This window comes from Aspergillus ibericus (assembly GCF_003184845.1).
Source record: "Aspergillus ibericus CBS 121593 unplaced genomic scaffold BO80scaffold_82, whole genome shotgun sequence".
NCBI lineage: Eukaryota > Fungi > Ascomycota > Eurotiomycetes > Eurotiales > Aspergillaceae > Aspergillus > Aspergillus ibericus.
In genome coordinates this window covers 1-27328 of record NW_020292180.1, presented here as the reverse complement: position 1 = coordinate 27328, position 27328 = coordinate 1, and the positions used below count along the sequence as shown (strand labels likewise).

Below are 27328 nucleotides of genomic sequence, written 5' to 3'. Positions count from 1 at the left end.
GTTCCGACACTTTGGTGCAGAACAATGTGCTCTGCAGGATGATTGTTGGAGCGCAGATTACTCGACGTTGGCAATTCATCTTCAGCTGGAGACTCCTTACATGCAAAATCGCGACTGTTCGTCATCATGCGTGTATAGTATCGAACGCACCAAGGATCGACTGCAGTTGAATGCCCCTCAATACCCCTTGATCCCAACGATTAGCCGGGCTAATTACGAACACAACGTTTGGGCTGTCAACATTGGTGCTCAGGACTGGCTGAGCGTGGGTCAGGGACAAGGGCTGCAGCTTGCAGGGGTTAACGCTATGATACCCGATTGACGCTTGGCAGTTGAGTTCAATATTATGACATAGCCAGCACCAGGCTTCTGAGGGAGATCCAACCGGCCTCCCTGGTCGGGCTCAGTCGCGGATGATGTTATCGCGGTTCGGCAATTGGGCCGACCAGCTTTTTATCGGATGTCCGACCAGCCGAGATGGCCACCTCCGACGGGCGAGATCCACTTTTGGCATCGATCCGCCAACAGCCTGGTAAGCCCGACGCGGAATGATGCCGTGGCCATGACCGAGTTTGTAATAGAGCCAATAACGACCGTGAACTTCGATGAGTGGGTCATTTGACAATCGTGTTGGGTCTCGGTCAAATCCTCCCTCGGCGGTGCCTCCGACACCCTATGGATCTGAATTGATAAAGACTCGAAGGACGCATGCGATGGCATTCCGGCAGCTTTCGTCACACAGATCGGATAAGACAGCTGGTTGGGTCAGAACTGCCCTTTTCTCCTTGATTGCTACATATACCTATTGATTTTGCGCATATCCTGAAACCGAATCTGTACCTACCGGGCCTGAATCGCCGCCGATTATCGTGACCGAAACTGGTTTACCGGATCGAACAGTTTCTTATCCATCTTATCTATAATAATATGCTTAGAATCACCCCCTTGTCAAGTTCGTTATCGGCATAAACTGCACAAGACCATGAATCGGCAACAGGCAGCGGAGAAGGCTCTGCATGACCAGACCAACATCTTGCCCATCGGGCAATTACTGATTGTCTTTGCGGGTCTGGCAGTCTCCCTACTTATCACCTTCGTTGATCAAAATGGCATCAGTGTTACTCTCCCCACGATTGCGCGCGATCTCAATGCGCAGGACACCATTTCATGGGCCGGCACCTCGTCTCTCATTGCGAACACCATGTTCACGGTGCTGTATGGTCGACTCTCTGATATTTTCGGCCGAAAGATAGTCTATCTATGCGCTTTGGGTCTCCTCTGTATTGCCGACTTGCTGTGCGGCCTATCTCAGAATGCTCCAATGTTTTATGTCTTTCGAGGGTTGGCTGGTGTAGCTGGTGGTGGTGTCACCTCCCTGACAATGATCATCGTCTCGGACATTGTCACCCTCAAGGATCGAGGCAAGTATCAGGGAATCTTGGGTGCAGCTCTAGGACTCGGGAACGTTATTGGTCCGTTCATAGCTGCAGCATTTGTGATGGACTCGACCTGGCGAGGGTTCTTCTGGCTCATAGCTCCGCTCTCTGCATGCTCCATCATCGTGGGTTATCTTCTGATTCCCAATAATGCCCAAAAAGGGAGCTTCCGGAAGAATGTCCGCCGGATCGACTTTTACGGTATCCTGGCGTCGTCCATTGGGATCATCTTCTTGCTCATCCCTATCTCGGGAGGCGGCTCTTACTTTAACTGGGACTCCGCGATGGTCATCAGCATGCTCACAATTGGGGGTTGCGCATTAATTGCATTCATCTTGATCGAATGGAAAGTAGCCGTGTTGCCTATGCTTCCAGGTATGTCACTAATGCAGACGCAAGGCCAGGATGAGTGACTGATCTATGGCCAGTGGTGTTTTTCCAGAACAAGGTGATCTGCGCTCTGTTCTTGCAGAGCTTCCTTCTGGGAGCTGTCTACCAGTCCTATCTCTACTATCTGCCGTTGTATTACCAGAATGCTCGTGATTGGTCTCCGATTGTCTCGGCTGCACTGACAGCTCCAATGGTCGCCTGTCAATCGCTGTCTTCCATCTGCTCTGGCCAGTACATTTCCCGGCGGAAACGTTACGGAGAGGTGATTTGGGCTGGCTTTTTCTTGTGGACACTGTAAGCGATCTGCTCAAGCCTCGTCCCATGTGCATCTGCTGACCACCCTCAAGGGGAGCCGGGTTAATGCTGCTGTTCGACCGCCACACCAGCCCAGCGGCTATTGCTGTCATCGTCGCCATCACTGGCATAGGCGTTGGTGGCGTCTTCCAGCCGACCTTGGTGGCCTTTCAAGCGCACTGCACCAAGTCGCAGCGAGCCGTCGTCATCTCGGACCGGAACTTCTTCCGTTGCTTAGGAGGTGCTTGCGGTCTGGCTGTATCGGCTGCACTCTTGCAGGCAACGCTGCGATCCAATCTCCCCGCAGGATACAAGGATATCGCGCGTTCGTCCTACTCGCTGCCATCGAGGTCTGGTATCTCCGACGCCGACTGGGATCAGATTCTTGGCGCGTATGCCAAAGCATCCCACTCGGTGTTCATCCTGCAGGTCCCGCTGATTGGCCTCTGTCTGGGTGCATGCCTTTTCCTCCGCGACCGAGGTTTGGAGAGACCCAAGGATCCGCATGAGATCGAAGAAGAGAAGAGGCAGGAGGAAGAGAAGCGACGGGAGGAGGAGGTGCGAGAACAGTCCGAGAAGCAGGCTGCTGCCCAGGATACTGAAGCCCAAGCGGGGCCGGTGCTGGAATCTGAGGCGAGTAGTGAGACGGAGACAGCCACGCGCTGGGATGCGAAAGCGGAACCGGAGCCATGAGCTTGGAAGGAGGCATTGATTTGATGCATGATGAAATCCGGCATGGATGGCGTTTGAGCGGAATACAAAATGTGCTGCAGCGATTAAGTCAGAAATTCTCGTACATACAGATCTCCGTACTCCGTACTGCGATAGACTGTAGAAATGTAGTACCATAGTAGATTCGGCTCGAGACGCTAACTGGCGGGGCGAGCCGCGAGGGCTTGGCACGGGCGCGCCTTGAACGGCAGCTGCCACCCACGCGAGCCATCGAGTCAGCGACATCTCTCGTGCGCTGATCCCTCATCCTCCATTCCTAGTTCTCTCTTCCTCCAACTCGTGGACAACCATGAAAAGTTAGAATGGATCTTGCGGGCTCTTCGACACCTACGCAAACCTCTTCTCCTTCTCGGGACTACAACCCCCGGAAACGCGGCCGGACGGCATGCACGCGCTGTAAGACTAGGAAGCAGAAAGTTAGTAGACGGATCCGCCTATCGATGGAGACCGATTCGTGTTGTAATTGTTTCCAGTATGTTGTGTCAGGACACGTGCTAATGGTTGCGCGTTAGTGTGACAATGAGTATCCCGTCTGCTCCAACTGCCAGAAAGCCGGGGCGTTATGTGACAAAGCCACCGTGCGACAGGAGAACGGAGTCCAAAATGAGTGGGATTCCTCGTCTCCCCCACCTTGGCCGAGTCGTTGTACTGACTACTGACACTGGTAGATACACCCGTGCGTTGCAGGACCGCATCGCCTATCTCGAGTCCCAGTTGGATTCGAGACCCATGAGTAGCCGGGCCAGCAGCCATGTCGCCCATCCAGTTGCTGCCCTCCTGTCCCCCCAGAATCCGGAGACGCCGAATAACCCGGCAACCGGTCTTGATCAAAATGCTGTGGGGGAGTTGGTGGGGTTCCTGGCGCTCAACTCCTCGGAGGCACCTGCATACGTGGGCTCCAGCTCAGGCCTCTCCCTAGCTACAAGTCTGGGGGAAATGGTCCAAGCGACGGTGTGGAACCAGGCTCTGTCCTCCACACGAACAGCAGCTGCGGGCAGATCTGGGCCTGCAGCGAGACAAGGAACCACGGGGCTCCCCCCGCAGCCTCCGGGCGGGGAGAAGAAAAGTAGTAGCAGTGATCGACTTCGACCGCCACGAGTGGAGGAGGGGTTGGTTCAAGGCAGCGAACCTCCCAACGATGAGATGGGAACACAGATCCTCCACGCCTATCTAACCCGGATCCATGTCCGCTACCCGTTTCTCGACCGCGCGGAGTTGTGGCGCCTGCATGAGGCCCGCTGGCGCCTGGCGAAGAAGAAGCGAGAGGAACTTACCAAGGAGGAACGATTTGGCATTTTCCAGCTGTATCTCGCATACGCGATCGGAGCTACAACAATTCAGATCAGTGAGAATTACACATATATCTCACCAGAGGTGTGTTGCTCGTCTTGTCTGGAGACCCTCTGCTAACGACCTCGTCAGCGATTCTACATGACCGGGTTGCAGCAAATACCATCTATGTGTGAAATGCGATCTGTCAAAAACATTGTAGCTATGACATTGTTGATCGTGTATCACCTTCGCTCTGCGTCCAGCCAAGGGATGTGGTACATGGTGGGCCTCGCCATGCGCACTGCTATTGATCTAGGGCTGCATCGAAAGGCAAATGAGATCAACATGGATCCCTTTACTGCGCAAATGCGGCGGCGTTTATTCTGGACTGTCTATTACCTGGAGCGCGTCGTGTCAATGTCACTGGGTCGTCCGTTTAGCATTGCAGATAGACACATCGACCTTCCTTTGCCAGCCGATGTCGACGACGATGTTCACGATCCAGCCTTGCTAGCCGCGCCTACTCCCACCAGAATTACCACCTTGACCTTTGCCATATTCCTCATGCGACTCCGCCGTATTGACTCGGAGATCCAGCATAAGATCTATCGGGCTGATCGACCGCTGCACACTCTACGCTCGAAGATGGACCGATTGTTCCTCAAACTCGAGGAGTGGAGGGAGTCAGCCCTGCGGCGATTCACCGGATCTGACCTGGATTATCCAATGCTGCACTATAACCGAGCCCTCCGACTCCTGATCCAGCCATTCCTCCCCTCGCTTCCTCTCTCGGACCCCTACTATCACATCTGTCTCCGCGCGGCCGGAAATACATGCCAGACCCACAAGAGGTTACACCAGACGCTCGAGTATGGCCATTCCTTCCTTGCCGTCCAGACCATCTTCATGGCCGGGATCACTCTGCTGTATGCCCTTTGGACGCACACGAGCGACGTTTGGTCAGTCCAGATGAGCAACGACATCCGAGCCTGCTCGACCGTCTTATTCGTCATGGGCGAACGAGCCGAATGGGTCAAGAAATACCGCGACGCGTTCGAGCTGCTAGTCAACGCAGCCATGGAGAAGTTAGAGGGGAGTGACGCATCCAAAAAGGTGGGTATGGCAGAACTCATGACGGCCCAACACAGCGGTGGCACCAATGCAGGAATGTTCAGGGACCATCATCCAAGCTCCACCACTGGCGTGGCGCCCGATACGAACCCAACTGCGCAAGCAGACCCAACCAGTCAGGACCATGGCGTGCGAATGGCCCTGCAGATCGCCCCTTGGATTGATCTCGAAGAGGATAGTCCGTTCTGGATGCCGGATTTCGAGACCCTCGAAACTCTATCGGGGGGTCTGTGGGATAGTGGCGATCTAGCTCCGTTTGGGCCTCTCTAATCACCACATCGTTGATTTCCCAATGCGTTCGGAACAAATGAGATCAATGCTCTCTCTACGACACGCGATTCCATGTCGGGCTGTGCCAACCATGTATGCATGCAAGCTACGATTCCTGCATTGCGATCCCGGGTTTAGCGCGCGAATCACAGATAGGCAGGCCCTGGATGATGTGTCACTCGGACGCCCGGGCAATGATTACGCGGCGACGCTAACATGGGTAACACGAGAGCTGGCTGTCTGTTATTGAACGTTCAGACCAAGTGCGGGTATGGATCGACCATCTGACACTGGGCTCGCGTGACCTGCGCAGGGGGATTGTCAAGCAGCCAGTGTATAGCCCAAGTGACAACAGTGGCTGTGCCCCTAGACGGAGTACTCGGGCTGTCAGTCATATCGAGACGGCGAGTTGCCTTGATTACTCTCTATTGAGCAGTCTAAGATAGCTATCTAATCCACTAAATGTACAACATCACGTCTGTGACTCGAAGAGAATCAGGATTATCTTATCATAACTCGTCCTTCACCGGAGACGGCATAGGTCGCCCACTGTCGTGGCCCAAATCGACTCCGTTCTTCTTACGCCACTTCTCCCACAGCGCAAAGAAGTCCTTCTCCATGCCGCTCTCCATCTGGTCGGGCAGAATGACCGTATACTCGACATACAGATTGCCAGGCTCTTCATCCTCCTCATGGTCATGGAGATGGCCATCTGAGTAATACGGCATACCTTCGCCCTGGACCGTCTCCACCGACAACGGCTGCACGACCTCGCCGCGCTTCCGGCCCAGATGAACAACATGACCGTCCAAGTGCGTGATATTGCGCGTCCACTCGCCCATCCACGCCTCGCGCAGCGACAATGCCTCCTTCCAGAACAGATCCTTGCCCTTCCGGCGGAAGAACGTCCCGTCGTTGCGGTATTCGTCCGAGGTGCCCATCTCCGGCTCCTTCTCCTCCAGGATCAGTACCAAATCTCCGGCAATGTAGTCCGGACTCTCATCGGCTTCGTTCTCAAACACAATGCGCATGCCCTTATCCATACCCGGCTCGACTGTCGCCGACGTCTCCACCTCTCTCCGTACCACCCGATGCCCATGACAAATGGGACACGGCTTCTTAACCATCTTACCCTGCCCACCACACTTATCACAATGCATCTGCACCTGCTGGAACATGCCCGGCGCCAATTGATGCTTCTGGATAACCATTCCCCTTCCCGCACACTTATCACACGTCACCACCTCCCGATCGGCCGACCCGGTTCCCTCACACGCATCACAAATCTGCTGCTTCTCCACCATGAACGAGAATTCCCGACCCGTGTAAAAATCCCTCAACGGCAACCCAACCCGGAGCTCCATATCAGGACCCCTGCGATGGCCCGGCGCGTGTCCAAAATGCCCACCACCGCCGAAAAACCTCGAAAACAAATCAAACGGGTCATGTGCCTGACGACCCGCGGACCCACCCTGACGATGCTGTTCCAGACCCTCATGTCCATACTGATCGTAGATTTTCCGTGTCGAGGGGGTAGAAAGGACATCGTAAGCTTCGGCGATTTCGACGAATTTCTTTTGCGCGGTTTCGTCGCCCCTACACATTGTATATTAGCATGTGTCACATAATCTAAATATCCCCTATACCCAATTATATCATTTCCATCCCATCCATCCAACCAAATCAAAGCAAAGAAAACCAAGGAGCGTGGGAGAGGGAATAAACTCACGGATTCTTATCCGGATGAAACTTCTTGCTCAGATTTCTATACGCGCGCTTAATATCCTTCTCGGAGGCGGATTTATCCACCTCCAGGATCTTGTAGTAGTCTTCTGTGGCGAGGACTAATTGGATGAGACAGAGGGTAAGGAGGACGACGAGGCCGAGGGTTCGCATTGTTGAGAACATTGTGTGTGGTTATTTGGGTTGTGAGCTGCGAATACTTCGCAGCTCACTGGGTTGGTATTTGTTGTTGTTGTTGTTGTTGTTGTTTGTTGTTGGTGGTATGGTAGGGTCGGTATATGTTGTGGTGGTGAGTTATGGTGGTGGATTGGGGTTGATTGCGGTAGGTGCAGGTAGAAGTATAGAGTTGCGATACGAACGAAAGGAGAGATAGATAAATGTCGATTGGAGAGGGAAAGAAGAAAGAGAATCAGATAGGATTGTATTGTAAGGTTCGCTAGTACGATGCTCAAGATCAGTCAAGATCTCAAGAAGCAGGTCAGCTCAAGCAAGGCGAGGGTTTGGCCAGGTTGGCTGTTATCGCGGAGCAGGTGGTTGTTCTGGGGTGGTTGCGACCAACCACATAAATCGGTTAGGTGGCCGCAACGCCGGGGTTACTGTTCGTCCGGGCCGAGTCACGTGGGTGTTTTGGAGGTCGCGATACGATCAGAACGCTTCAATTGCAAACGCCATACATACATCGTCGCTAGCTGGTGCAGCGCTTATTACTACTCTTAGAGAAAAGAAAAGAAGATGGAGGGAAATTCCCCGTACATGAATCCACCCCACCAGTGCCGATCGTCCAGACTACGGAGTTATGCAAATTTATAGTGCGGGGACCCTGACGGTTAATCCAAGTCCAAAGGCAATCATAAGTCGTGAAGAAAGACGAGCACCTAGGTTTGACCCCGAGGAACGTCAAAGATATCGTTTCGCCACGTTAGGCCCAGCCCCTGGCTCTCGTCGCCCTCTTCAATGGCCTCGTGGGCTCGCAGTGCTTCGTCATGCCAGACTTTGACGAGACTGCCTGGGGCAAAGACGCCCTTGAAGACACCGCTACCAGGTGGCTCAATGCCAATGCGGGCCTCGACGTCCGTGTCCGGGAGTGCCTTTAGCCGTGCCAGCACGGCCCGCACGAAACTGGCCAGGTCCTGAGGGTTGGCCATGCGTGCTGCCCGCAAGCGCTCTCGAGCAAATACCAGCTCCCGGTTCAGCGCAAAAGCGGCCTGGACAATCTTTTCCGCGATCTTCTTTTCTAATACCCGACGGATCAGATGCTTGAGGAAGGGCTTCGTCAGCCAGAGAAGCCATTTCCACCTGCTGCGATGGACCTTGTACTCCAGCTTATGGACCCGCACCCGCACCCCACGGAGAGTGAAGATGTGGTCCAGACGCTCCCTCCCCACCTCGATGTCTAGGGAAATGTCGATCCCGCGCTTGTCCAGGTAGAAGCTGGCGATGCCCTCATCTCGTAAATGGAACAGAAGGCCTGAATGGGCGCGGAGCCAATATCCGAATTCCGTCGCACTGATATTCAGCCCACATACGGTTGCCGTGAAGGTCGTTTTGATGTCGGTTGCGGTTTTCTTGGAATGCTTCTTCAGGATATCAATGTCATTGCGCGTGGTAACATGCATGCGGTATGGGAGAAACGAGGAGTAATGGACGGTATGACCTGGTTCCAGGATCAGACTTTCCAGCAGCAGATCGACCTCAGGTGCAGAGATCTCAAGGCGCGGGATTGGGATATATTGGATGGTGCGGAGAATCAGTGGAAAGAAGACTTCCAACACGTCCGCAGGGAATTGGCTCTCTCGACTATGGTAGCCGTCCCACGCATCCTTGTACAGCTTGTTGGTCGCGTCGACTAGTTTCGACACAGCTTTGTCATGAGGGACCGTCCGCAAAGCCCGTTTGGCCTGTGCCAGAAATGCATCCACGTCCTGGCGTAGGTTGGATTCCTTCTCCAATTGCTTCGACTTCTCAGTGAGCTCATCGATCTTCTCTTCGGCCGAGTCGAAAAATTTGGGATCAGTCAACATTTCCTCGATCAGGGCACCGGTCTCAGAGACGAATTTCTCAAACTCTGGATCTTTATTTGCATGCCGCAGCACCTTTTCAAAGCGCTTTTCCAGGGTCTTCCATTCCTCAGCGTCGCCAAATGATTGGAGCAACAGCCAAAATTGTTCCATTGCCTGCTTGAGATCCACGTTGACGTCGACTTCTTCCTCTGCGGCGGCGACAACATCCGAAGCGGCGTTGGCGTAGGCTGTGGCATATCGCCCTAGCAGCTGGCCCAGAGTGGCCACCGAATCTGTGTAATCAGAACGGTCCCGAAGATTGACAACGGTTTTCTTCAGCCGATAGAGTAAGGCTTCCTTTTCTTGCCCCGCTAGGTGCTCTTTAGCACTGTGGATCGCGTCTTTACCCGTGCGGGAAACTCCGTTGCGGGCGACCTCTGCCACGTGGGCTGCCTCTTCGCGTAATTCCTCGCTCCCTGCAGCACGACCCTCATCGGCACCTGCGCCTTGGATGGCCTCGACTTCTTCCTGTGACGGTTGGAGCTCGTCGCCTATTTTCTGCGAGGTCTTGGACAGCGAGAAGGCCGTGTCGGAAAAGATCTGACGGCCGACGGTGGTCAGGTCGTCAACAAAAAGACGGAAGTCTGCATTGGTTAGGAGTAGGCTTCCCACGGTGCGCAGGCTATCATAAGCTAGACCACATCCGTTAGCTGACTACTATTCATGCCCGGTGAATCCACATGCCGATACACGAATAGAAAGGGAAGGGAAGTCGGTACCCGCTTTGGTGTCCGCCCTTGCCTTGGTATGGTTGGCTCGCTGCTGGATCTTGTTGGGGTCGATGGATGCATTGGAACGAGAGAGGTGCCACAGGAACTCCTGCAGTTTATCGTCTCCGTTCTTTTCCTGTAAGAGCTCGATGAAAAGTTGGATCCAAAGTCGACAGTCGCGAACAATCTGGCGACCGAAGGAGCCGACATCATGGGTATGAGGCGACAGGATATCGGAAGCCAACAACGTGCGCAGATTGATGATTGTCTGATCCGTAGATGGCATGTACCCATCGGAAAGGGCACGGATCATCTGATAGGTGTGTAATTTCTGATGCAGGCGACGCTGAAGGGTCGTGTCCTCCCGGTAGCGAGGGAGGAGGGGCTCCGTCTCTCCTTGCGGCATGGTGGAGGATGCCTGGCGTGCTGCTTCGGTGTCTGGAGAACGCAATATCGACTGGTTGATGGTAAATGTACACGACGAGCTGAAGGGAAGGGAAAGAATCCACAAGTCCGAGCGACCGGGTGATGAGGAGTAAGTGGGAAAGAGGGGAAGGTGACAAGCAGGTTGGCTGATTCGAGAGGAGTTTCCCGGTTGTTGTTGCATGTCTCGATCACGGGCCTGCGCCAATCACCATTGCGTCACCGCTGCTGCCGCGCTGTCCCAGTCAGGTGACCGGCACCATTGTCCTATCATTCTTCCTCTGCGCTCATTTCTCAGGACAGTAGTACCTACTAGTAAGCAATTCCAGTTACTACTACTACGAGTAGTATCTCGTCGCAATAGTCTAAAGCAACGGCGGGGTTATCAAAACGTCAGCACGTCTAGAAGCATTGTCTGCGCCGGTACAACTGCCATAGGAGGCCCGACCCTGGACTCGATGAAATCGTTCACTAATAGACAACTTCCTTCTCGATTGCCAGCCAAGCAGACCCGGGATTCGTTTGTAATTATGCAAGGCTTCCTTATCCCCAGCCCGTGGAAGAAGACGAGATGCAATGAAACAATGGCATCGCAGTCAAAGTACCACTCCTCCTTGAACAACGTAAGGGCAAACGAGTCCCTTGTCGACTAACGGCCTGTACAAGGACTGAAGACACTGTGGTATGACTGTTGCCTGCTCGGAAGGGTTAGCAGATACCCGCGGAGTATTTCGTCCTATCCCAAGTGACCACCGGTCATCGTGCCGCCATGCTGACTCCATGTCCAACATTGCACCATCTGGATTATGATCAGTTCACTGTAAGATATTGTCGCACATCTCAGATCTTCTAATGGGTTAGTAACAGCTCATGGTCCAAGTAGTTGAACCTGCACCACATGGTCCAAGCAACCCGACGCCTCCTTTATGGTGCCTAGCATTGCCGATGTATGGCAAATGCCACCCGTGGAATTCAGGGAAGGAATGATCAGCGCCAGCCAAGCTTTGTGATCTATGCAGTTCGAATCTGGGGCTGCGAGGGGAACTGCTGAAGTGGGTAACCGGTCAAGGCTTGCGTGAGGGTGTGGAAGGATGTGCGGGATGAAGTACAAACTTCAGCCACCGCATCGAAGCGAGGGACCGCTGAGCATAAGAATAAACAGCTCATGCCATCAGGGTTCAATGGCCCGGGAAATCGCTCAATGACTCAATGCAGTCCACGCCCTGCGATTAATAGTATATTGTGATGAGTCGGGAGTAATTAGTTCTCACGCGACAGTATCGGCAAAGGCGCCAATGGGGTGGAGTCTAGAACCGAGATTCGAGAGGTGAACTACGAGGTATATTCTTAGCACTAGCAGTGCACAAGGATCATCATAATGGCCACGCACTAGCTTCCACTAGACAGGCCTAGTTCCACGATAATTGCTCGTTTCGCATTAATAATGCGACGAGCCTCGACCTTGAAAATGAAGCACACGAATTTTGCGTGCTTCCGACGGAGACAGCACGGTGCACGAAGATACTGCTAATTATACCCCGCTCCACCGCAGTTGAACCAAAGGTGGCCAATCATACCGGGAGATTTGCTACTTCGGGTACTGACTGGATATTGGCTGGATGGCTGGATTCGGGCCATGCTACGGAAGATTTTCGCAGCTGACTCCATCGGAGGCTCCATCGGTCGGGACCGATCGGCGAGGCACAAGGCCGTTTGAAGTATCAACCGATTGTCATTGGGCAGCAGGAGGGTGGAATTGGGGTCGAATTGGAGACGCGGCGATAAAGAATTTTTTTTTAATTCACGCATCCTGATCGTCGCGGTCATGAAAAGTGCGGTGTTGGGAAGAAGTCTGCGACGGGGATGGGGGCGAGGGGTTCTTTTCTGCATTGCGTCTGCACCACGGAGTATTCCGGGAACGACAAATAACCAGGAGTCCTCCGTCATGGCGGGATCAGCACCGGCAATACGAATCCCTCTCGGGTGGCGAGCAAATGTGGGAGGTGAGCGATTTTGCGACCTGCCATTGAGTCTTTTCGAGCAATCGTGTAGACAGTTATCAGGCCTGCAGGGACAACACGAGTCGAAACAACATAGGAAGTATCAGGCTCTTGCAGCCGCTGACAAGACCCGAACTCGGCCATTGTCCGGGCCGCGTTGCTGCGGGGAATCCAGGCGGAACCAGCCATGGCAAAGCGTGAATAACATCCGGTCCAGAATCCTTCCTCCTTGAGTTAGACTGTTAGGTTAGGCAACTAGTTTAGTGTGTTTCTCTGCCACATGAGACTCGATCCACTGCGACCACCGCCGCGCTGGACCCTTTGCTGCTGTAGGTTAGCGTGGGCTGCGTGATTCCGACGCCTGCGATGAATCCTGACTAAATCGGCTCCACCGACGGATGAGTAAGAAAGATGCAATCGGGTTGCCATCTCGGAAATCGGGGCCCGTTGCCAGGATAGGCTGCCGTAGGGCGACGGCAATAGCTTCAGCAACCCGACCTGGGGTGGTACGTACCGTTGATATCATGGATTTGAGCACCCCATGCTAGGTTCTACACTGGGAAGGAATTCAGACTCCGGGACGGAGTCCGGAGTATATCTCTGAGCCAGTGGTGAGGTCGGATCACCCGATGAGAAAGTTGGATGAGCCAGAGGACTGACAAGTACCCCGTACAATCCAGACTGATGATGATGAACCTTTTCCGACTCGCTTCCGGCGGTCCGCAGGGCATTTTCTCCTTCCCAACAATACGGATTGATAATCATCAGGTATATGATACTGTAACTATTATCGAAGAATCAAGGGGGAGGGACCAGGGAAGTATGTCAGCTGCCACCGATCAAGGTATCAGTTCTCGACCGAAAAAAATGTGTCCCCCACTCGTACTTTTAACAGCATGGTTTTTGATTTAATAAATGAAAAAAAGAATTAAATAACAATAAGATTAAGTTGGGAAAAAAATCAGACAGAAGAAAACCAAAAAAAGAACACGAAAACACCTCATATCGAACAGGTCGTTCGGCCTGGCTGTACTCTGTGCTACAACGTAGTCGTCGTCCTGGAAGGAGAAATACCTCACGGTTCCCCCCATGCTGACGGCCTGGAGAGTTGCAACTTGCCTAATTGGCATACACCGGCCGAACAAGACCTGGTGAGAAAGTGTTTTCACTATTCAATGTGCGTGAGTGTTTTTCTTTTTCTCCGCATTTGTCGGATTCGGAGCGAGCACCCGTTGGGCTACTCCACATCCGTCCCAGAGGCTGACCCAATCCAATCCCGTTCAATTTCGTCCCCCCCCAAGCTTCGTTTCCCATTCCCACCTTTGCCCACTGCGCCCACTCTTTCCAGTTGAAACGGTTCGCTGCTATGCAACCATTGTACCCCGATCTCCACTGCACTGGTCCCGGTGGTCCTGAGTGGTCCCTTGCATCCCGATTTCTCCCGATTGCTGTCATCCCTAATCAATCCACGGCCCTGGTTCATAGTCCTGACGACCACCTCGTTAGAAGATCACGACCGCTGTTGAGACACTTGCTTGGTTGAACTTCGGCATGCGGTGGATTCCTGCTCAGGGGGGTTCAATGCGACTAGCCCACAGAGCCAGCAGACATAAAATCGCTCTGCCACCAGTCGCCTTCTCGACTCAATTGACCCTTTCCTCCTCCTCGTCCTCCCTCTCTCCTTCTTCTGATACCCTCGGTCTTCGTTCCAAGAGCATCCTGGCCGTGACTCAGCCTTCCACCATGGCTCGATTTCCCGCTCACCAAAGCCGGCCCGTTCACGCGACCTCGGCCGTGAACCATGCAGCTCCCGCGTAAGTCCTGCCGCCTCTCCTTCCAACATCTCTCGCTCTGTCTCCTCGACGTGGTGACACGGCGGATCCTGGCCACGCATTCTCTCGACGCCACTAGTTACTGACCATGTTACCCTCTTCTAGCGAGGCCAACTATGACACGGCCAACCCTGCCTACATTCGCAAGTACCTCCGCACCTACGGCCTGACTCCCCCGCGTGCGGAGTCGTACGAGACTCAGAAGACTCGCTGTGCGTACCTACAGTTCTATACATCGAGGTAGTGGTCGGGGTGCTAATGGAGATGCAGGCCTCGCTCAATTGGCTCTCAAGCAGACCGCCATCGACAAGTTCCTCTACCTCAGCACTCTCCGCAAGAACAATGTTCACCTGTTCTACCGTCTGGTCACGGACCACCTGAAGGTCAGCCAGCGTTATGGCAATGTCTTTTTCATAAGCTCTGCTAACCAGCGACTAGGAATTGACTCCCCTCATCTACACTCCCGTCGTTGGCGAAGCCTGCCAGAGATGGTCCGAGATCTACCAGCAGCCCGAAGGTGCGTTCACATCCCTGTCTAGCGTCCCTATCCCGGACTGAACCGGCCGCTAACCATGCATGATTAGGTATGTACCTGAGCTGGGAAGATCGCGGCAACCTGGCTGCTGTCATTGCCAACTGGCCCCAGCAGAACGTTGAGATCACATGTATCACCGACGGTTCCCGCATTCTCGGTCTTGGTGACCTTGGCATCAACGGCATGGGTATTCCTATTGGCAAGCTGGCTCTGTACACTGCCTGTGCCGGTATTCGTCCCGAGGCTACCCTGCCCCTGACTCTGGATCTGGGTACCAGCAACAAGGCCTTCCGGGAAGACCCGCTGTACATGGGTAGCCGCCGTGACAAGGTTACCCCCGATGAGGAGCGTGAGTTCTTGGATGAGCTGATGGCTGCTCTGACCGAGCGCTGGCCCGGTATTGTCATCCAGTTCGAGGATTTCAAGAACCCCTTCCCTGCTCTGGAGCGTTACCGTGATGTCTACACTTGCTTCAACGATGACATCCAGGGTACTGGTGCCGTCATCCTCGGTGGTGTGATCAACGCCGTCAAGCGCTCGGGCCTTCCCTGCAAGGAGCACAAGGCCGTCTTCTTCGGTGCCGGCAGTGCCGGTGTCGGTGTTGCCAAGCAGATTGTGGACTTCTTTGTCCGCGAGGGCATGACCGAGGATGAGGCTCGCGCCTGCTTCTACCTGGTTGACACGAAGGGTCTCGTCACTGCTGACCGTGGTGACAAGCTCGCCGATCACAAGGTCTACTTCGCTCGCACGGACAACGACGGCCTCCAGCTGAAGACCCTGGAGGATGTTGTTGACCACGTGAAGCCGACCATCCTGATGGGTCTCTCCACCATGGGTGGTGTCTTCACCCCCGAGCTCCTGCGCAAGATGGCCGAGTGGAACACCCACCCCATCATCTTCCCTCTCTCCAACCCCTCGTCCAAGTCCGAGTGTGACTACGAGAGCGCCGTCACCAGCACCGATGGCCGGGCGCTCTTCGCTTCCGGCTCTCCCTTCCAGCCTCTGTCGTTCACCAACTCTGCTGGTGAGACGCGCACCTACTACCCCGGCCAGGGCAACAACATGTATGTCTTCCCCGGTATCGGCCTGGGAACCATTCTCTGCAAGGCCGTCAAGGTCACCGACAGCATGATCTACGCCTCGGGTGAGGCTCTCTCCAAGGCTCTCACTGCCGAGGAGATTGACCGTGCCCTTCTCTACCCCGACCTGACCCGCATCCGTGAGGTCAGCGTGGTGGTGGCCCGCAACGTCATCCGCGCGGCCCAGGAGGCCAAGGTCGACCGCGAGACCACCCTCCGTACGATGAACGACGAGGCCTTGGACGCCTGGATCAAGGCCCGCATGTACAACCCCCACACCGAAGTCTTGGCTTTGGAGCGTGAGGTTGGCTCCATCCTGGCTAGCCTGGGACCCAGCGCCTTTGCTCTGGAGTCTCTGAGCGAGGAGGACAAGAATGCCAAGCTGTAAGCTTGCGCCTTTTCTCCTTTCTTCTCAAAAATACTGGCTTGTCCAGCTTGGCTTGGTTTTGTTTTCGAGCGCGTTTTGTTTCCCGAATCCCGCTTGGAAGGATGTGCTTCTTGTATACCCCCATTCTTTCACGGATTCTGACACTCTTAATGACGATTCTGTTGTCGGATACCCGCGATGTTGGACTAGGTTTTGGTTAGCTTAGAACTGTCTCGTGTTGGGTAAACCGGATGATTCAATGATCCTATTTCTCGGGCTGGTTTCCTGCTGTTGATGTAGATGCTCGTAGCTTTTCCATCCAGACCTCGCCTGTAGTCATGATAGACTTGCTAGTTCCTCGGTTCACGGCCTAATCATCAGCATTGCTATCTTTGTGAGCATTCCTGGCTAGCACTGCAGCTGGTCATGTGACGAGGCCATGTCCGGCGGGGAATTTGTCCGGTGAGTCGAGTCTTACTCCATACCTGCTTATTCTCTTCCTATCTGACCCGACATCCATGCTCATCAATAGATCCCTGTCCTCCGCTGCATCCAGACGCGTCAGCCCGAGAATTACCTGAACGTGATATCGGCTCAGACCTAGGTCCCCCGAGCACTTACATGTGAAGTGGAGATACGACCAGCCGACCCCAGACGCAGGGTCCTCCGTCGGAATCCGTCCAAATAAGCTTATGCAGACTAGGGAAGCGTTGCAGCGCGCGCCGGCACGTCAGATCGGCGATGGAATCCGCTCATCGATCGGTTCCACCTGCACGAAGCGGGGAATTGGTGGCCCCAGACGATGCTGGAGACTGGACTATTACTTGAACTGGCCTGGACACTGGACAGCTGTCAGACGATCGGTTCCACGGGCGGATTGGGCCTGCACAGGCCGGGTGGTCGGAGGCGCATCCCGATGTCCGGCTATCTTGACCGTGAATATCCGGTTGCCCGAGGTTGGTTACCCGGAGGGTTTTTTCCCGACATTCCATGGTACTTAAAAGCTTGCATGGCTAGCTGCTGCTGGTCGGGTGGTCTTGGGTTGTTATTTCCTCGTGAGGCGTAGTGATGGGGTGGGTTTTTTTGGTAATTGTGCATCTGTAGGCGTGGCCGGACATAGTCATGGCCTTAAGTCGGGTCGTTCAATGTGGTAAGGTAGGGATACATAGACATCCTTATTCCGTATTCATGCCTACGGACTCATTTCAAGTAAATCTGCTGCTCTTGCTGTGCTACAACGGACCATTGCAGAGGGTGACGTCTAACTCGACGTCGATAAGCATCTGCAGAATCTTGGCTTCGAGCTAACGGCTTCTCCACCTGCACCATCTATACTTTCCACGTGTGAGACCTCGGCTGATTTTCGGGCCGCCGGTGACTTTTCATGGAGAGATCCCCATTTTCATCCCAATCAACGTTCCTCTTCGGTCTGATCACACCATGGCGTCCCTGCATGAGTCCGTTCGACTTCCCTGCGGCTTGGTCTTTCCCAACCGCCTAGCCAAGGTGGGTTGGCTCATTTTGACCATGATCCCCATCTGACTAATTCCAGGCTGCCATGGCCGAGTCGCTGGCGGGGTCTGTCAATGCCCCGACACCGACGTTGCTCGAGGCGTATAACCAATGGAGCCAAGGTGGCTGGGGTGCTCTTCTTACCGGTAAGTGATATACCATAGAATTGTAGGAAGATGCTCATCAAGATCAGGAAACGTCCAAGTAGACGTGGATCATCTCGGTACCCCGCGTGATGTTGCCCTGCACGCTGAATACACCGGGAAAGAAGGCAACGAAGCACTCGTGGAAAACTGGACTCAATATGCCCAGACCTGCCAGCAGCATGGCACCCCGTGCATCGTACAGGTCTGTCATCCCGGCCGACAGTCGCTTCGGTTTGCGGGTCGCCGAGGTATCTTTGCGCCGCCAATTGCACCGAGTGCTGTTCCTATGCAGATGGGAGACGGCTTGGTACAGCGACTGATTAACTGGCTCGTTTTCCCTCCGCCTCGTGAGATGACCCAGGCCGATATCGACCGCGTTACTCGTCAGTTTGTTGACGCGGCCCGTCTGATGGCCGATAGTGGATTCGCTGGGATTGAACTGCACGGTGCCCACGGTTATTTGATTGGTATGTTTTGTCTTCCTGTTTCTGAGGTGTCGCTGATAAACAGACCAATTTTTGAACTCCAAGGTATGATGGCCAGCTGTCTACAAGGCCGAGCTAATTGCATAGTCCAACAAACGAACCGATGCATACGGCGGTTCGGCCGAGAACCGAGCCAAGTTTGTCGTGGATATGATTCACGCCATCCGCGAGGCCGTGCCTCCGACATTTGCCGTTGGCATCAAGCTCAACTCCGCTGATCACAGCTCGTCCACATTCGAAGACACCATGACTCAGATCCAGCTTCTTACGGAAGCGGGAATCGACTTTCTCGAAGTCAGCGGCGGCAGCTACGAGAACCCAACTGTCTGTCTCACCTCCTTTCTGTGAATCAAGACTGACGTGATTAGATGATGGGACCTGAGAAGAGCCAGCGCACGGTTGCCCGTGAAGCGTTCTTCATCGAGTTCGCCACCGAAACCCGCAAGCGATTCCCGAATCTTGTACTCATGTTGACGGGTGGTTTCCGGACTCGTGCTGGCGCCGAGTCGGCCCTGAAACAGAATGCGTGCGATGTGGTTGGGATTGGCCGTCCGGCGGCGATCAATCCTAAGCTGCCTCTGGTCCTCTTGGATGAGAGCATCCCGGACGAGGAGGCTCAGTTGATTCTGAAGCGGGTTCCGATGCCATTCCTGGCACAGCTGCTCTCGTTGAAGGGCGTGGGTGCAGGGTTGGAGTCGGTAAGTTTATCCCCCGTTCGAGAGGCGTGGTACTAATGGTGTAGAGCTTTTATGCGAAACAGATCCGGCGGCTTGCCATGGGGCTGAAGACTTTTGTTCCTGCTTGAGCTTATGTATGTTGTGTATAATAGGGAGTGGTTTAGATAGAGCTATAGATATTGCCATCGCTATCACCTGGTTTTCTCGTTGGTGTGCATTCGGCGGTTAACCTTGCAACTGACCGAACAGCTGGACAGTGATCTGTCAGTCTGTCAGACGATCTTGTCTTGAGCCTGGAACCCAAGAGATATGCATGATACTCTACCAACACCCAGCAACAGCCACAAATCTATCCGCACCATAATTGTGACATGGCTTGTACTACCAGCCCCAGTCCACTTACCCGGGCAGGTCCACCTCTAGTAGCCTCTTCTATAAGGTGGCACCTATAGTAGTGTCGGCTCTTAGGCCAATGTCATTCTATCATCATACTCTCTTCATATCGTTTTTTGTCAAGGCCACTACCACGTAGACTAAAAGGATATACCCCTTCTAACTACTGATGTAGAAGGCATAAGGATGTCCCAACATGTTTCGTGCTAGCTGCCACTGGTACTTGACAACCTCGACAGTGACTCCAACCACGAGTGATGGCCACATTCCCCCATGGGCAGTGAACAAACCTACTTTACCCGATAAACGAGATATCAGAGCACATTCTGTACATCAAGCACTACTGAAGATAATCACAAGCAGAGAACCATGTACGTCGAATATAAGTTCTGACCACCACTGCACCCAACAAGCCACCCCGACAACACCCACCTCTCACCGCCTGCCCTACCGCCCGGCATCCCACCAACCAACACCCCTCAAACCTGCCCACCCATCCATTTCACCAGCAGTAACCAGCGGTACTCCCGTAGTAAAAGACTCAATCCTATCCAAAATTTTCTCTTATCAGAGACCGGCCTCAACTCTACCACCACCACCCTTACCCCCCCCCACCCCCTCCACCTCACCCCCGACCTTCAAGACCAAACGTATCAAAATGGTCCGCACCCTCAAACACCACGAAAAAAAACTCCTCCGCAAAGTCGACTTCCACACGTACAAATCCGACAACAACCACCGGGAATCCCTAATCCGAACCCGCTACCACCTCCAAGACCCCTCCGACTACCGCAAATACAACCAACTATGCGGCTCCCTGCGCCAACTCGCACATAAACTCTCCGAGCTGGACCCCGAGACGGATCCCGTCCGGAAGAAGCTCGAGAGTGAAGTCCTGGAGAAGTTATTCCGGATGGGGATTTTGAAACAGAGTCGCGAGCAAGGGGCCGGGTTGTCCAGGGTGGAGAGGGAGGTTACGGTTAGTGCGTTTTGTAGGAGGAGATTGGCGGTTTTTATGGCGAGGAGTGGGATGGTGGAGAATGTTAAGACGGTATGTTTTTATTCCTCCCTTTTTTTTTTTTGGTTCTGGTTTTGGGGGAAGGGCTTGGGGGGAAGAGGTGATGGTATGCTAATGGGGAATAGGCGGTTACGTTCATCGAACAAGGCCAGGTACGGGTCGGGACTGAGGTCGTTACGGATCCCGCGTATCTGGTCACGCGCAATATGGAGGATTTCGTTACCTGGGTGGATAGTAGTAAGATTAAGCGCAGTATTATGCGCTATCGGGATAATTTGGATGATTTTGATCTGTTGTGATCGGATACCCATCTATGTTATTATTGTTTCTGGGTTGTGCGGGCGTTGGTAAAAGTTTATTTATCCTATGGTTATGAATGGATTGTTTACGTGGATGGTTCATTGGTATACTGAGTATTGTGCATGGGTAGTGGTAAATTCTATGGGTATCAATGCAAGACGCTAGGTATCATCACAGACGGTTGCTCAGTCGATGCATGGTCCATTTTCGGGTGAGTTTAAAGCCGCGCGGCAACGTGCTGGTCCCGGTTTTGGTCTCGCATGTCTCTTCGGGAATCTCCATGCGGAATCGTCGAATACTCCCCTCGTAGTTCCCCTTGCCGTTTTTGCCTTCTTCGAAGAAGGGCGTGCGGTTGTCGCCGAACTGACACCACCGGGGCGCCACCCGTCGCCAGAACCCGCGCACACCGCTACTGGCTCGGTCGATCTTTTCGTACTCGCGGCGTCGGGTGGAGGGCGATGTCCAGTCGATCACGGTCGTCGTGGGTGCGAGTGGAGAGGGACAGGTTGCCTCGTAGGCGGAGAAGGTGGACGCACGTAGGGGAGGTCGTAAGGGCTCATCCTGGCTGGGCTGCCCTTGGTAGGTGGAGATGGACAGCTGGGTTCGGAGTGTAGGTGGGGAGCTGGCGTTGGACGAGGAGCGAAGAGGGCGCGGTGGGGTACGAGGAATGCTGGACGATGGAGGTCGCGATACGCGTGGACGTGGCTTTGAGGTGGAGAGGCCGTCGTCCTGGAAGAGACGGCAGGATTCGCGATGGAGAGCGATGAGGTCCTCGCGTCGGGCAGTTGCTGGGGTGAGAGAAGTCGTAGCGGAGCGACGGTGTGAACTGTGTCGACTATTGGGGGTGGAGCGGCGCGAATGGCGAGAGCGAAGTTGTTCCGGCGATGGAGGTGAGACGGTTCGCTTGCGCTTGGTCCGTCTGTCAGATGGGGAGGACGACGGAGTGTTCTTAGACGCTTCGCTCATGCTGTCTGATGGCTCATCGACGGTTTGGTCCAATACAGTGGGCGAAGTGCCTGCACCCACAGGGATTCCAGTGGAGTCGTTCACACCGGGTGAGACGATCTGAGTGGTGATGAGAGAAGGGACTTTTGTATGCTCTAGCACTAGGCTGAGCGATGCGGATGGATGGGTGGAATGAACCCCCGGGAGACGGAGATCGGGGCATGTGAACGTGGCAGCCATGTTGCTGGTGCTTGTGCTTGCGCCTCCAGGGCCGAGAACACTGAAGAATGACGCGGTCCAGCCGATTCACATGCTCTGCCAAATGGCACCAGTCAGGAGACAGAATGCGATCAAAAGCTGGTCATGGCTTGAGGACGGTTTATAATCCCGGGAAGGCGAAGGAACGATGGATTGATCAATCAATCAAGAAGAATGCTTTAAAGAGGGTCTGCGATGACTTGGATGTCAGGAGGACGGCCGATTAGATTAGGGTTCTGAGAGAGGAGTCGACGAATGACGAGCAACACGAGCAGCACGCAGGATGACCTACCGAGACGCTTAGGAGGGGTCACGTTGGAGTGAGAAATCGTTACTCGTTAAGAAGTCAGCTAGGAGCGGTAAATGAGAGACGGAAGATCGACAGAACGAGGCTGCAGGAGAATGCTCAAGGAAGGGATGAGGAGGTCAGGAGAGGTCGAGACAGGTCTTATAATAACCCGCCGACATTCCAAGCGCTGCCACCCTCTTTGGCGGCAGACCAAACCGGTTGAATGGGACTAGTCGGAGTGGGAACTGGAGATCGCATCTACTGTGACCAGACAATGCCCCAAACAATCAAAAGCAGCTGGCCTTTCAGTCTTCCCTTTCACTTGGGGCCCAATCTGTGGCCGGTGGAAACCTCCAAGCCCCCGCAGTCGCAGTCGCCCGAAAGTTAAAATTCATTATATAGTGCGATAGGTCCAAAGGCCCGACTACCTTTTGCTTGCTCGGTTTACAGCGGGGCATGTCACCCGCGCCTGCTGCTGAGATCCCCTGCATGCACCAATCCCGCCCTGGCAAATTTCCTCATATTCGACGTCCCTGCATGGAACGAGTGAGCACCAATGGCTGTCCAGGGGAGTTCCCAGTAGCCCTACCTAAATCCTTTCCCCTCCGTACTACCCTCTAGTATCTATTTAGTATCTATTTAGTATCTATCTAGTATGTATCTAGTACCTGCTAGGGAAGAATGATTCTCCTCCTTGCTGGCCATTCGGGATCCAGACTGTCTCCATTCGTTCCCTCGCGCCGTCCCATTGGCCCCCCATCGCCCCCACCTGCCAATGTGCCAACCAGCCAATCTCCGGTCCCGCGCCCCACCTCGAGGTCCTGTCATTGGTCAGTCCAATTCACCGCCAGTTATCAAGAGCGCAATCGGCCTGGCAGATCGTCGAGTTTGGTACTCACCGTGTGAGGTTACTCGACAGAGTATGAGTCGAAGGGAAAAGATCGACGAGATAGATACTACGATGTCGTGGATGAGGACCGGATCTGGTGTTCCCTGATGTCTCAACACTGAAGCGCTGCAGTGGAACTCCACTGACGACGCGATGCCTGCAGATTACTTATTCCCTCAGCCAACAAGCTCCCGCATGCAGACGACTGTCGCAAAATTGGGCACACACTCTTGGCTCGTGATACTTGTGACCGACCAGCGCCTATAACAAAGTTCGTTTCTTCAAATCATGCCTAGGATGGCGGCGCTATCTGCTAAACCACCTGCAAGCCTGTTTCACTTACCGCCACGTTCAGCTATAGCACACCGACTGGTTTTGACCAGAGACGCCGTAACTCACACCTCATATCGTCTGTAACTGTATCCAACAAGTCACATCCAATAGACTGAGATCATGGAGAACCCCCGCCAAATAATCTCCGAACTGCACGGCCAACGTCGATCTTGGCTTTGGGCCACTAGTGACATCTTGGCATGCCCTCCGCTCCCGCGGGCGGTTTGTACGTTGTCGCACTCGAGGCATCTGCCCTGTCGACCGGCGGGCAAGGCGATCGCACGTGGTGCCAGCATGGCATGGCTGTCTGCGTGGGAGAGAATCCATCGACAATGTGGCTGGCTGCTCTCTGTGGAAGGAGTCGATATCGTCGGATCCTGCATGTTGTATGTAGGAATTATCCTCGAGATTAGCATAACTTTGTCTATATAAAGAGCTAGCCTGCGCATTAGCTGGTATTGAGGACATTTAGATCACTAGATTCGTTAGATGGGTCCTGAGTAATTCAACTCGCTCGACGTTCTTTCATAGACGGTGGATATGGAAATGAGACTGTGTTACTAGTTGTGCTCTACTACGAAATGATAGCAAGCCTATTACATAGTAGTTGATCGGCTGTTCCGATAGTTTCCGTGGTAGGAGTTACTAGGTTGGTCCGATACCGCCCGAGTAAGGATGTTTTAGGGACCACCGTGTCTATGAACAGACCGGGCTCTTTCCATCCTCTCCAAGCCTTTAGGCTTTTTCTGGAGTTCTCTCATCTTCGTGATTGTAACGATAGCCATCAAATACTATATCTAGCTGGTTGCTAGGATACGGTATACTTGTGCCTGAAACAAAGTCTGGATCTCGGTTGTGTACCATGGAACCGCATCAGCAGGAACTATATCGCCTGTACTGTGTAGTTCGGAGTCATGCTTCTATTTTTGGTAGGATCCATCTCTTGATGGACAATAACATGGGATCGTGCTGCAGGAGCTACCATGCATGTGCAAGTTCTTGGTAGACCCGATGTGGCTACTCTAGACGATACATGGTCCTCCAATGGTCTGCTCGGTGCGTAAAGCAAGCTCGCTCCAAGTAGGTGAGTCAAGACCATCTTGACTATGAGGCATCACTGGCTGGCCAGGCCTAGCCGGTCTAGCTGGCGACAGTCTGCGTAGTCCCTACGCAAGTTCCTTCCTAGGCGATATGACCTCAACCTGTAGTGTATGGCTTCTGTATACTATTGCCATGACTCACAAACGTCTTGTAGCTTGAGGCATGGAAGCTCTTTCCGGTGACTCCTTCTTCTAGATCGTAGGCCATTGCTTCTTCTTGAGGCCATTCCGTGGTACTTCCAGCGGCGAGTCCCTCAAATTGCTGGGAACCTCCCGTCACATTCACTGCTTCACCACTCCCCGTGTTAGTACTCTTGAGTCACCCTCCACCTCTTCCACGGTTTCCTCCGCTGCTTCTCGTCAGACCCTCTGCCATGATTCACTCGCCGGCATTCCCTCAGTCTGTCATAAGCAATTTCCTGGCACTTCCCACAGGGATAAATACCCCTGCCCCTTCCACACGCTCGCGAGCTGCTTCTTCTTCTCTTTTTTCCCAAGCGCGCCTGTGGCCACTCGTCGACACCTTTCCTTGCTTTTCTATCTTTTTGTATCTTTTGCCATCTTGTACTATCTATCCCCATATAGTCACTTTCATAGTTACTTAGCTAGCTTCTTCATCGTTTCAGGTGTCGTTGGAGGACAAAGTGCCGACGTGGGCGAGGCAAGACACGGAGAAAAAACATACCCACACAAGAAAAAAAGAGGTCTGCAAAAAAAGGGGAACACGAGGCCATGAGAAAAAAAGGAGCCTGCAAAAACAAAACAACAAGAGGCACAACCAAAATACAAATCTTTCGACGGTTGGGTGGCAGGGTCGGGCCTGGGACATCGGACACTTGTCTGACTGTCGTTGACCTGACAAGGTTAGCTTCCCTCCTCATTGGTTTGACGTTAATGTGCTTGCAGGGTGTGCTTTTAGGTGACAACGGACATATCGATACTGACGACGATAGGGTGACAGGCAGTTGATCGAGCGATGCAGTGTGAGTGGCTTGATGTTAACTGATTGTGTGAGAAGATGGCTAACTTGTCAATGTGGTTGTGGTGTTTATAGCGATATACGTGCGTTCGATGTTACAGTGTACTTTATAACGGCGTGCTTTTCTTTCGATTGGATCAGACAGTGGTTTACTGTCTGTGTTGGAGCGGTTTAACAATACAACGTGTGAGTGTTTGCATCAACTTGTTGTTGAGTAGGTAGCTGATGAACAAAGTCACCGTTATAACGACATACCTTGCTTTCCATTGGATCAAATGGTTATGTGCTGTCTGTGTTGGAGTAACTTGTCAATCAACCAAGTGAGTGTCTCAGTGTCGGCTTGTGATGAGTAGATAACTAACATTGTAATGGAAGCATGATGGGCTGGATGGTTGGCTCGAGGTTGGTTGGTCGGCATGATGTTCAACACTCGCTATATGGGAAGTGTCCATTGAACAGACTACTGAGTATGGCTGACTTTTATCAGGTATCGAACAAAGCAGACCATGACAGGAGATTGGGAAGAACCACACACTGTGTGGTTCTATTCGGCATTGTTTAAAAGGAAAGTGGTTTGATCTCATCTGGCTACTGCAAGCAAAGGCTGACATTGACAGGATTATTCACCAGGCCTTGGAGGGTGGCAGGGACGGGCCTGGGACATCAGACACGCGCCTGTCCTTCGTTTTATAATGTTATAAGTAAGTTGACATTACCTTGTTTCTTGAGAACATAACTGACTTTGTAGCTTCCAAATACATATCATGGCAGGAGGATGGGATGAACCACACACTGTGTGGTTCTATTCGGCATTGTATAAAAGGAAAGTGGTTTGATCTCACCTGGCTACTGCAAGCAAAGGCTGACATTGACAGGGTTATTCCACCAGGCCTTGGAGGGTGGCAGGGACGGGCCTGGGACATCGGACACTTGTCTGTCCTTCGTTTTATAATGTTATGAGTAGGTTTATCAACTTATTTCTTGGGAGCCTGGCTGACTTACACTTTGAAGAAGCAGACTTTTGGTTGAGCTGCTGTGTTGGATTGAAACATCGAATACATGGTAAGTGTACCACTGAGGAGTCGTGGAGCTACTTGGCTAAATTGCCATTCTTTATGTTGATGTATACTAACTGACAACCTAGTTACGCTTCTCGAACAGGCCCTGGTTGGGTGGTTGGGCGGGCCTGGGACACGACTACGCCTACGACTTTGAACCGACGGGGGAGCCGATTGGATATCGACTTGGATATTCGACAGGGGGATCCAACAGGGTACGACAGGGTATTCGACTGGGACTTCGACTGGGGCTAGGGACTTCGACTGGGTTATCGACTTCGACTGGGGGCTTCGACAGGGAATTTGACAGACTGGGGTATCGACTTGGGACTGGATTACAGAGGAGTCAACAATCGGCTGGGGAACGGCAAATTCGACTGGGATCGATTTGGGATCAACAGCCGATCCAGGGCTCAACAGTGGACCGACAATCGACTTGGGGACGACACTGGGTATAACATTCTGACTATACTAATATCTAGGCTTAGGGTACCGACACACTTTCGAAACAGGCCTACGGTAGGGTGGTTGGGCTGGGCCTGGGACACGACCTCGACAACCTCGACGACAACCTCGACGACAACCTCGACAACCTCGACAACCTCGACAACCTCGACAACCTCGACAACCTCGACAACCTCGACAACCTCGACAACCTCGACAACCTCGACA

General features: G+C 53.3%; 10 protein-coding genes across 10 annotated transcripts; 5 read left to right on the top strand and 5 right to left on the bottom strand.

Moving 5' to 3' along the window:
• Positions 1–982: 982 nt before the first annotated feature.
• BO80DRAFT_369429 (putative MFS transporter) lies at positions 983–2813 on the top strand (the record flags this gene model as incomplete). Its single annotated transcript, XM_025716391.1, has 3 exons — positions 983–1811; positions 1865–2120; positions 2174–2813. The coding sequence occupies 3 exons, from the start codon at positions 983–985 to the stop codon at positions 2811–2813; spliced, it is 1725 nt and encodes a 574-aa protein (XP_025569512.1).
• Positions 2814–3093: 280 nt separating this feature from the next.
• BO80DRAFT_506327 (putative C6 transcription factor) lies at positions 3094–5525 on the top strand (the record flags this gene model as incomplete). Its single annotated transcript, XM_025724540.1, has 3 exons — positions 3094–3268; positions 3365–4226; positions 4275–5525. The coding sequence occupies exons 2-3, from the start codon at positions 3372–3374 to the stop codon at positions 5523–5525; spliced, it is 2106 nt and encodes a 701-aa protein (XP_025569511.1). The 5' UTR covers positions 3094–3268; positions 3365–3371.
• A 509-nt stretch (positions 5526–6034) lies between these two features.
• On the bottom strand, positions 6035–7433 carry BO80DRAFT_459989 (putative DnaJ domain protein; the record flags this gene model as incomplete). Its single annotated transcript, XM_025722369.1, has 2 exons — positions 6035–7121; positions 7255–7433. 2 exons carry the CDS (start codon positions 7431–7433, stop codon positions 6035–6037), a joined length of 1266 nt encoding a protein of 421 aa, XP_025569510.1.
• Positions 7434–8143: 710 nt separating this feature from the next.
• Positions 8144–10444, bottom strand: BO80DRAFT_369373 (uncharacterized protein; the record flags this gene model as incomplete). The annotated part of the gene is made up of 2 exons (XM_025716389.1): positions 8144–9960; positions 10009–10444. The coding sequence occupies 2 exons, from the start codon at positions 10442–10444 to the stop codon at positions 8144–8146; spliced, it is 2253 nt and encodes a 750-aa protein (XP_025569509.1).
• A 1526-nt stretch (positions 10445–11970) lies between these two features.
• Positions 11971–12590, bottom strand: BO80DRAFT_430072 (uncharacterized protein). Its single transcript, XM_025720626.1, has one exon. The coding sequence runs from the start codon at positions 12406–12408 to the stop codon at positions 11989–11991; it is 420 nt and encodes a 139-aa protein (XP_025569508.1). The 5' UTR covers positions 12409–12590; the 3' UTR covers positions 11971–11988.
• A 1614-nt stretch (positions 12591–14204) lies between these two features.
• BO80DRAFT_450430 (NAD-dependent malic enzyme) lies at positions 14205–16295 on the top strand (the record flags this gene model as incomplete). Its single annotated transcript, XM_025721815.1, has 5 exons — positions 14205–14275; positions 14399–14505; positions 14564–14676; positions 14732–14810; positions 14878–16295. 5 exons carry the CDS (start codon positions 14205–14207, stop codon positions 16293–16295), a joined length of 1788 nt encoding a protein of 595 aa, XP_025569507.1.
• A 1217-nt stretch (positions 16296–17512) lies between these two features.
• Positions 17513–19463, top strand: BO80DRAFT_430068 (NADH:flavin oxidoreductase/NADH oxidase family protein). Its single transcript, XM_025720625.1, has 7 exons — positions 17513–17780; positions 17827–17932; positions 17980–18399; positions 18443–18462; positions 18505–18741; positions 18786–19115; positions 19160–19463. Exons 1-7 carry the CDS (start codon positions 17715–17717, stop codon positions 19220–19222), a joined length of 1242 nt encoding a protein of 413 aa, XP_025569506.1. The 5' UTR covers positions 17513–17714; the 3' UTR covers positions 19223–19463.
• Positions 19464–20093: 630 nt separating this feature from the next.
• BO80DRAFT_394507 (snoRNA-binding rRNA-processing protein IMP3) lies at positions 20094–20967 on the top strand. Its single transcript, XM_025717285.1, has 2 exons — positions 20094–20538; positions 20631–20967. Exons 1-2 carry the CDS (start codon positions 20146–20148, stop codon positions 20802–20804), a joined length of 567 nt encoding a protein of 188 aa, XP_025569505.1. The 5' UTR covers positions 20094–20145; the 3' UTR covers positions 20805–20967.
• On the bottom strand, positions 20952–22346 carry BO80DRAFT_430066 (uncharacterized protein). Its single transcript, XM_025720624.1, has one exon. The coding sequence runs from the start codon at positions 21988–21990 to the stop codon at positions 20977–20979; it is 1014 nt and encodes a 337-aa protein (XP_025569504.1). The 5' UTR covers positions 21991–22346; the 3' UTR covers positions 20952–20976.
• Positions 22347–23332: 986 nt separating this feature from the next.
• On the bottom strand, positions 23333–24070 carry BO80DRAFT_277064 (uncharacterized protein). Its single transcript, XM_025714891.1, has one exon. It carries the CDS (start codon positions 23985–23987, stop codon positions 23589–23591), a length of 399 nt encoding a protein of 132 aa, XP_025569503.1. The 5' UTR covers positions 23988–24070; the 3' UTR covers positions 23333–23588.
• Between the last annotated feature and the right edge of the window lie 3258 nt (positions 24071–27328).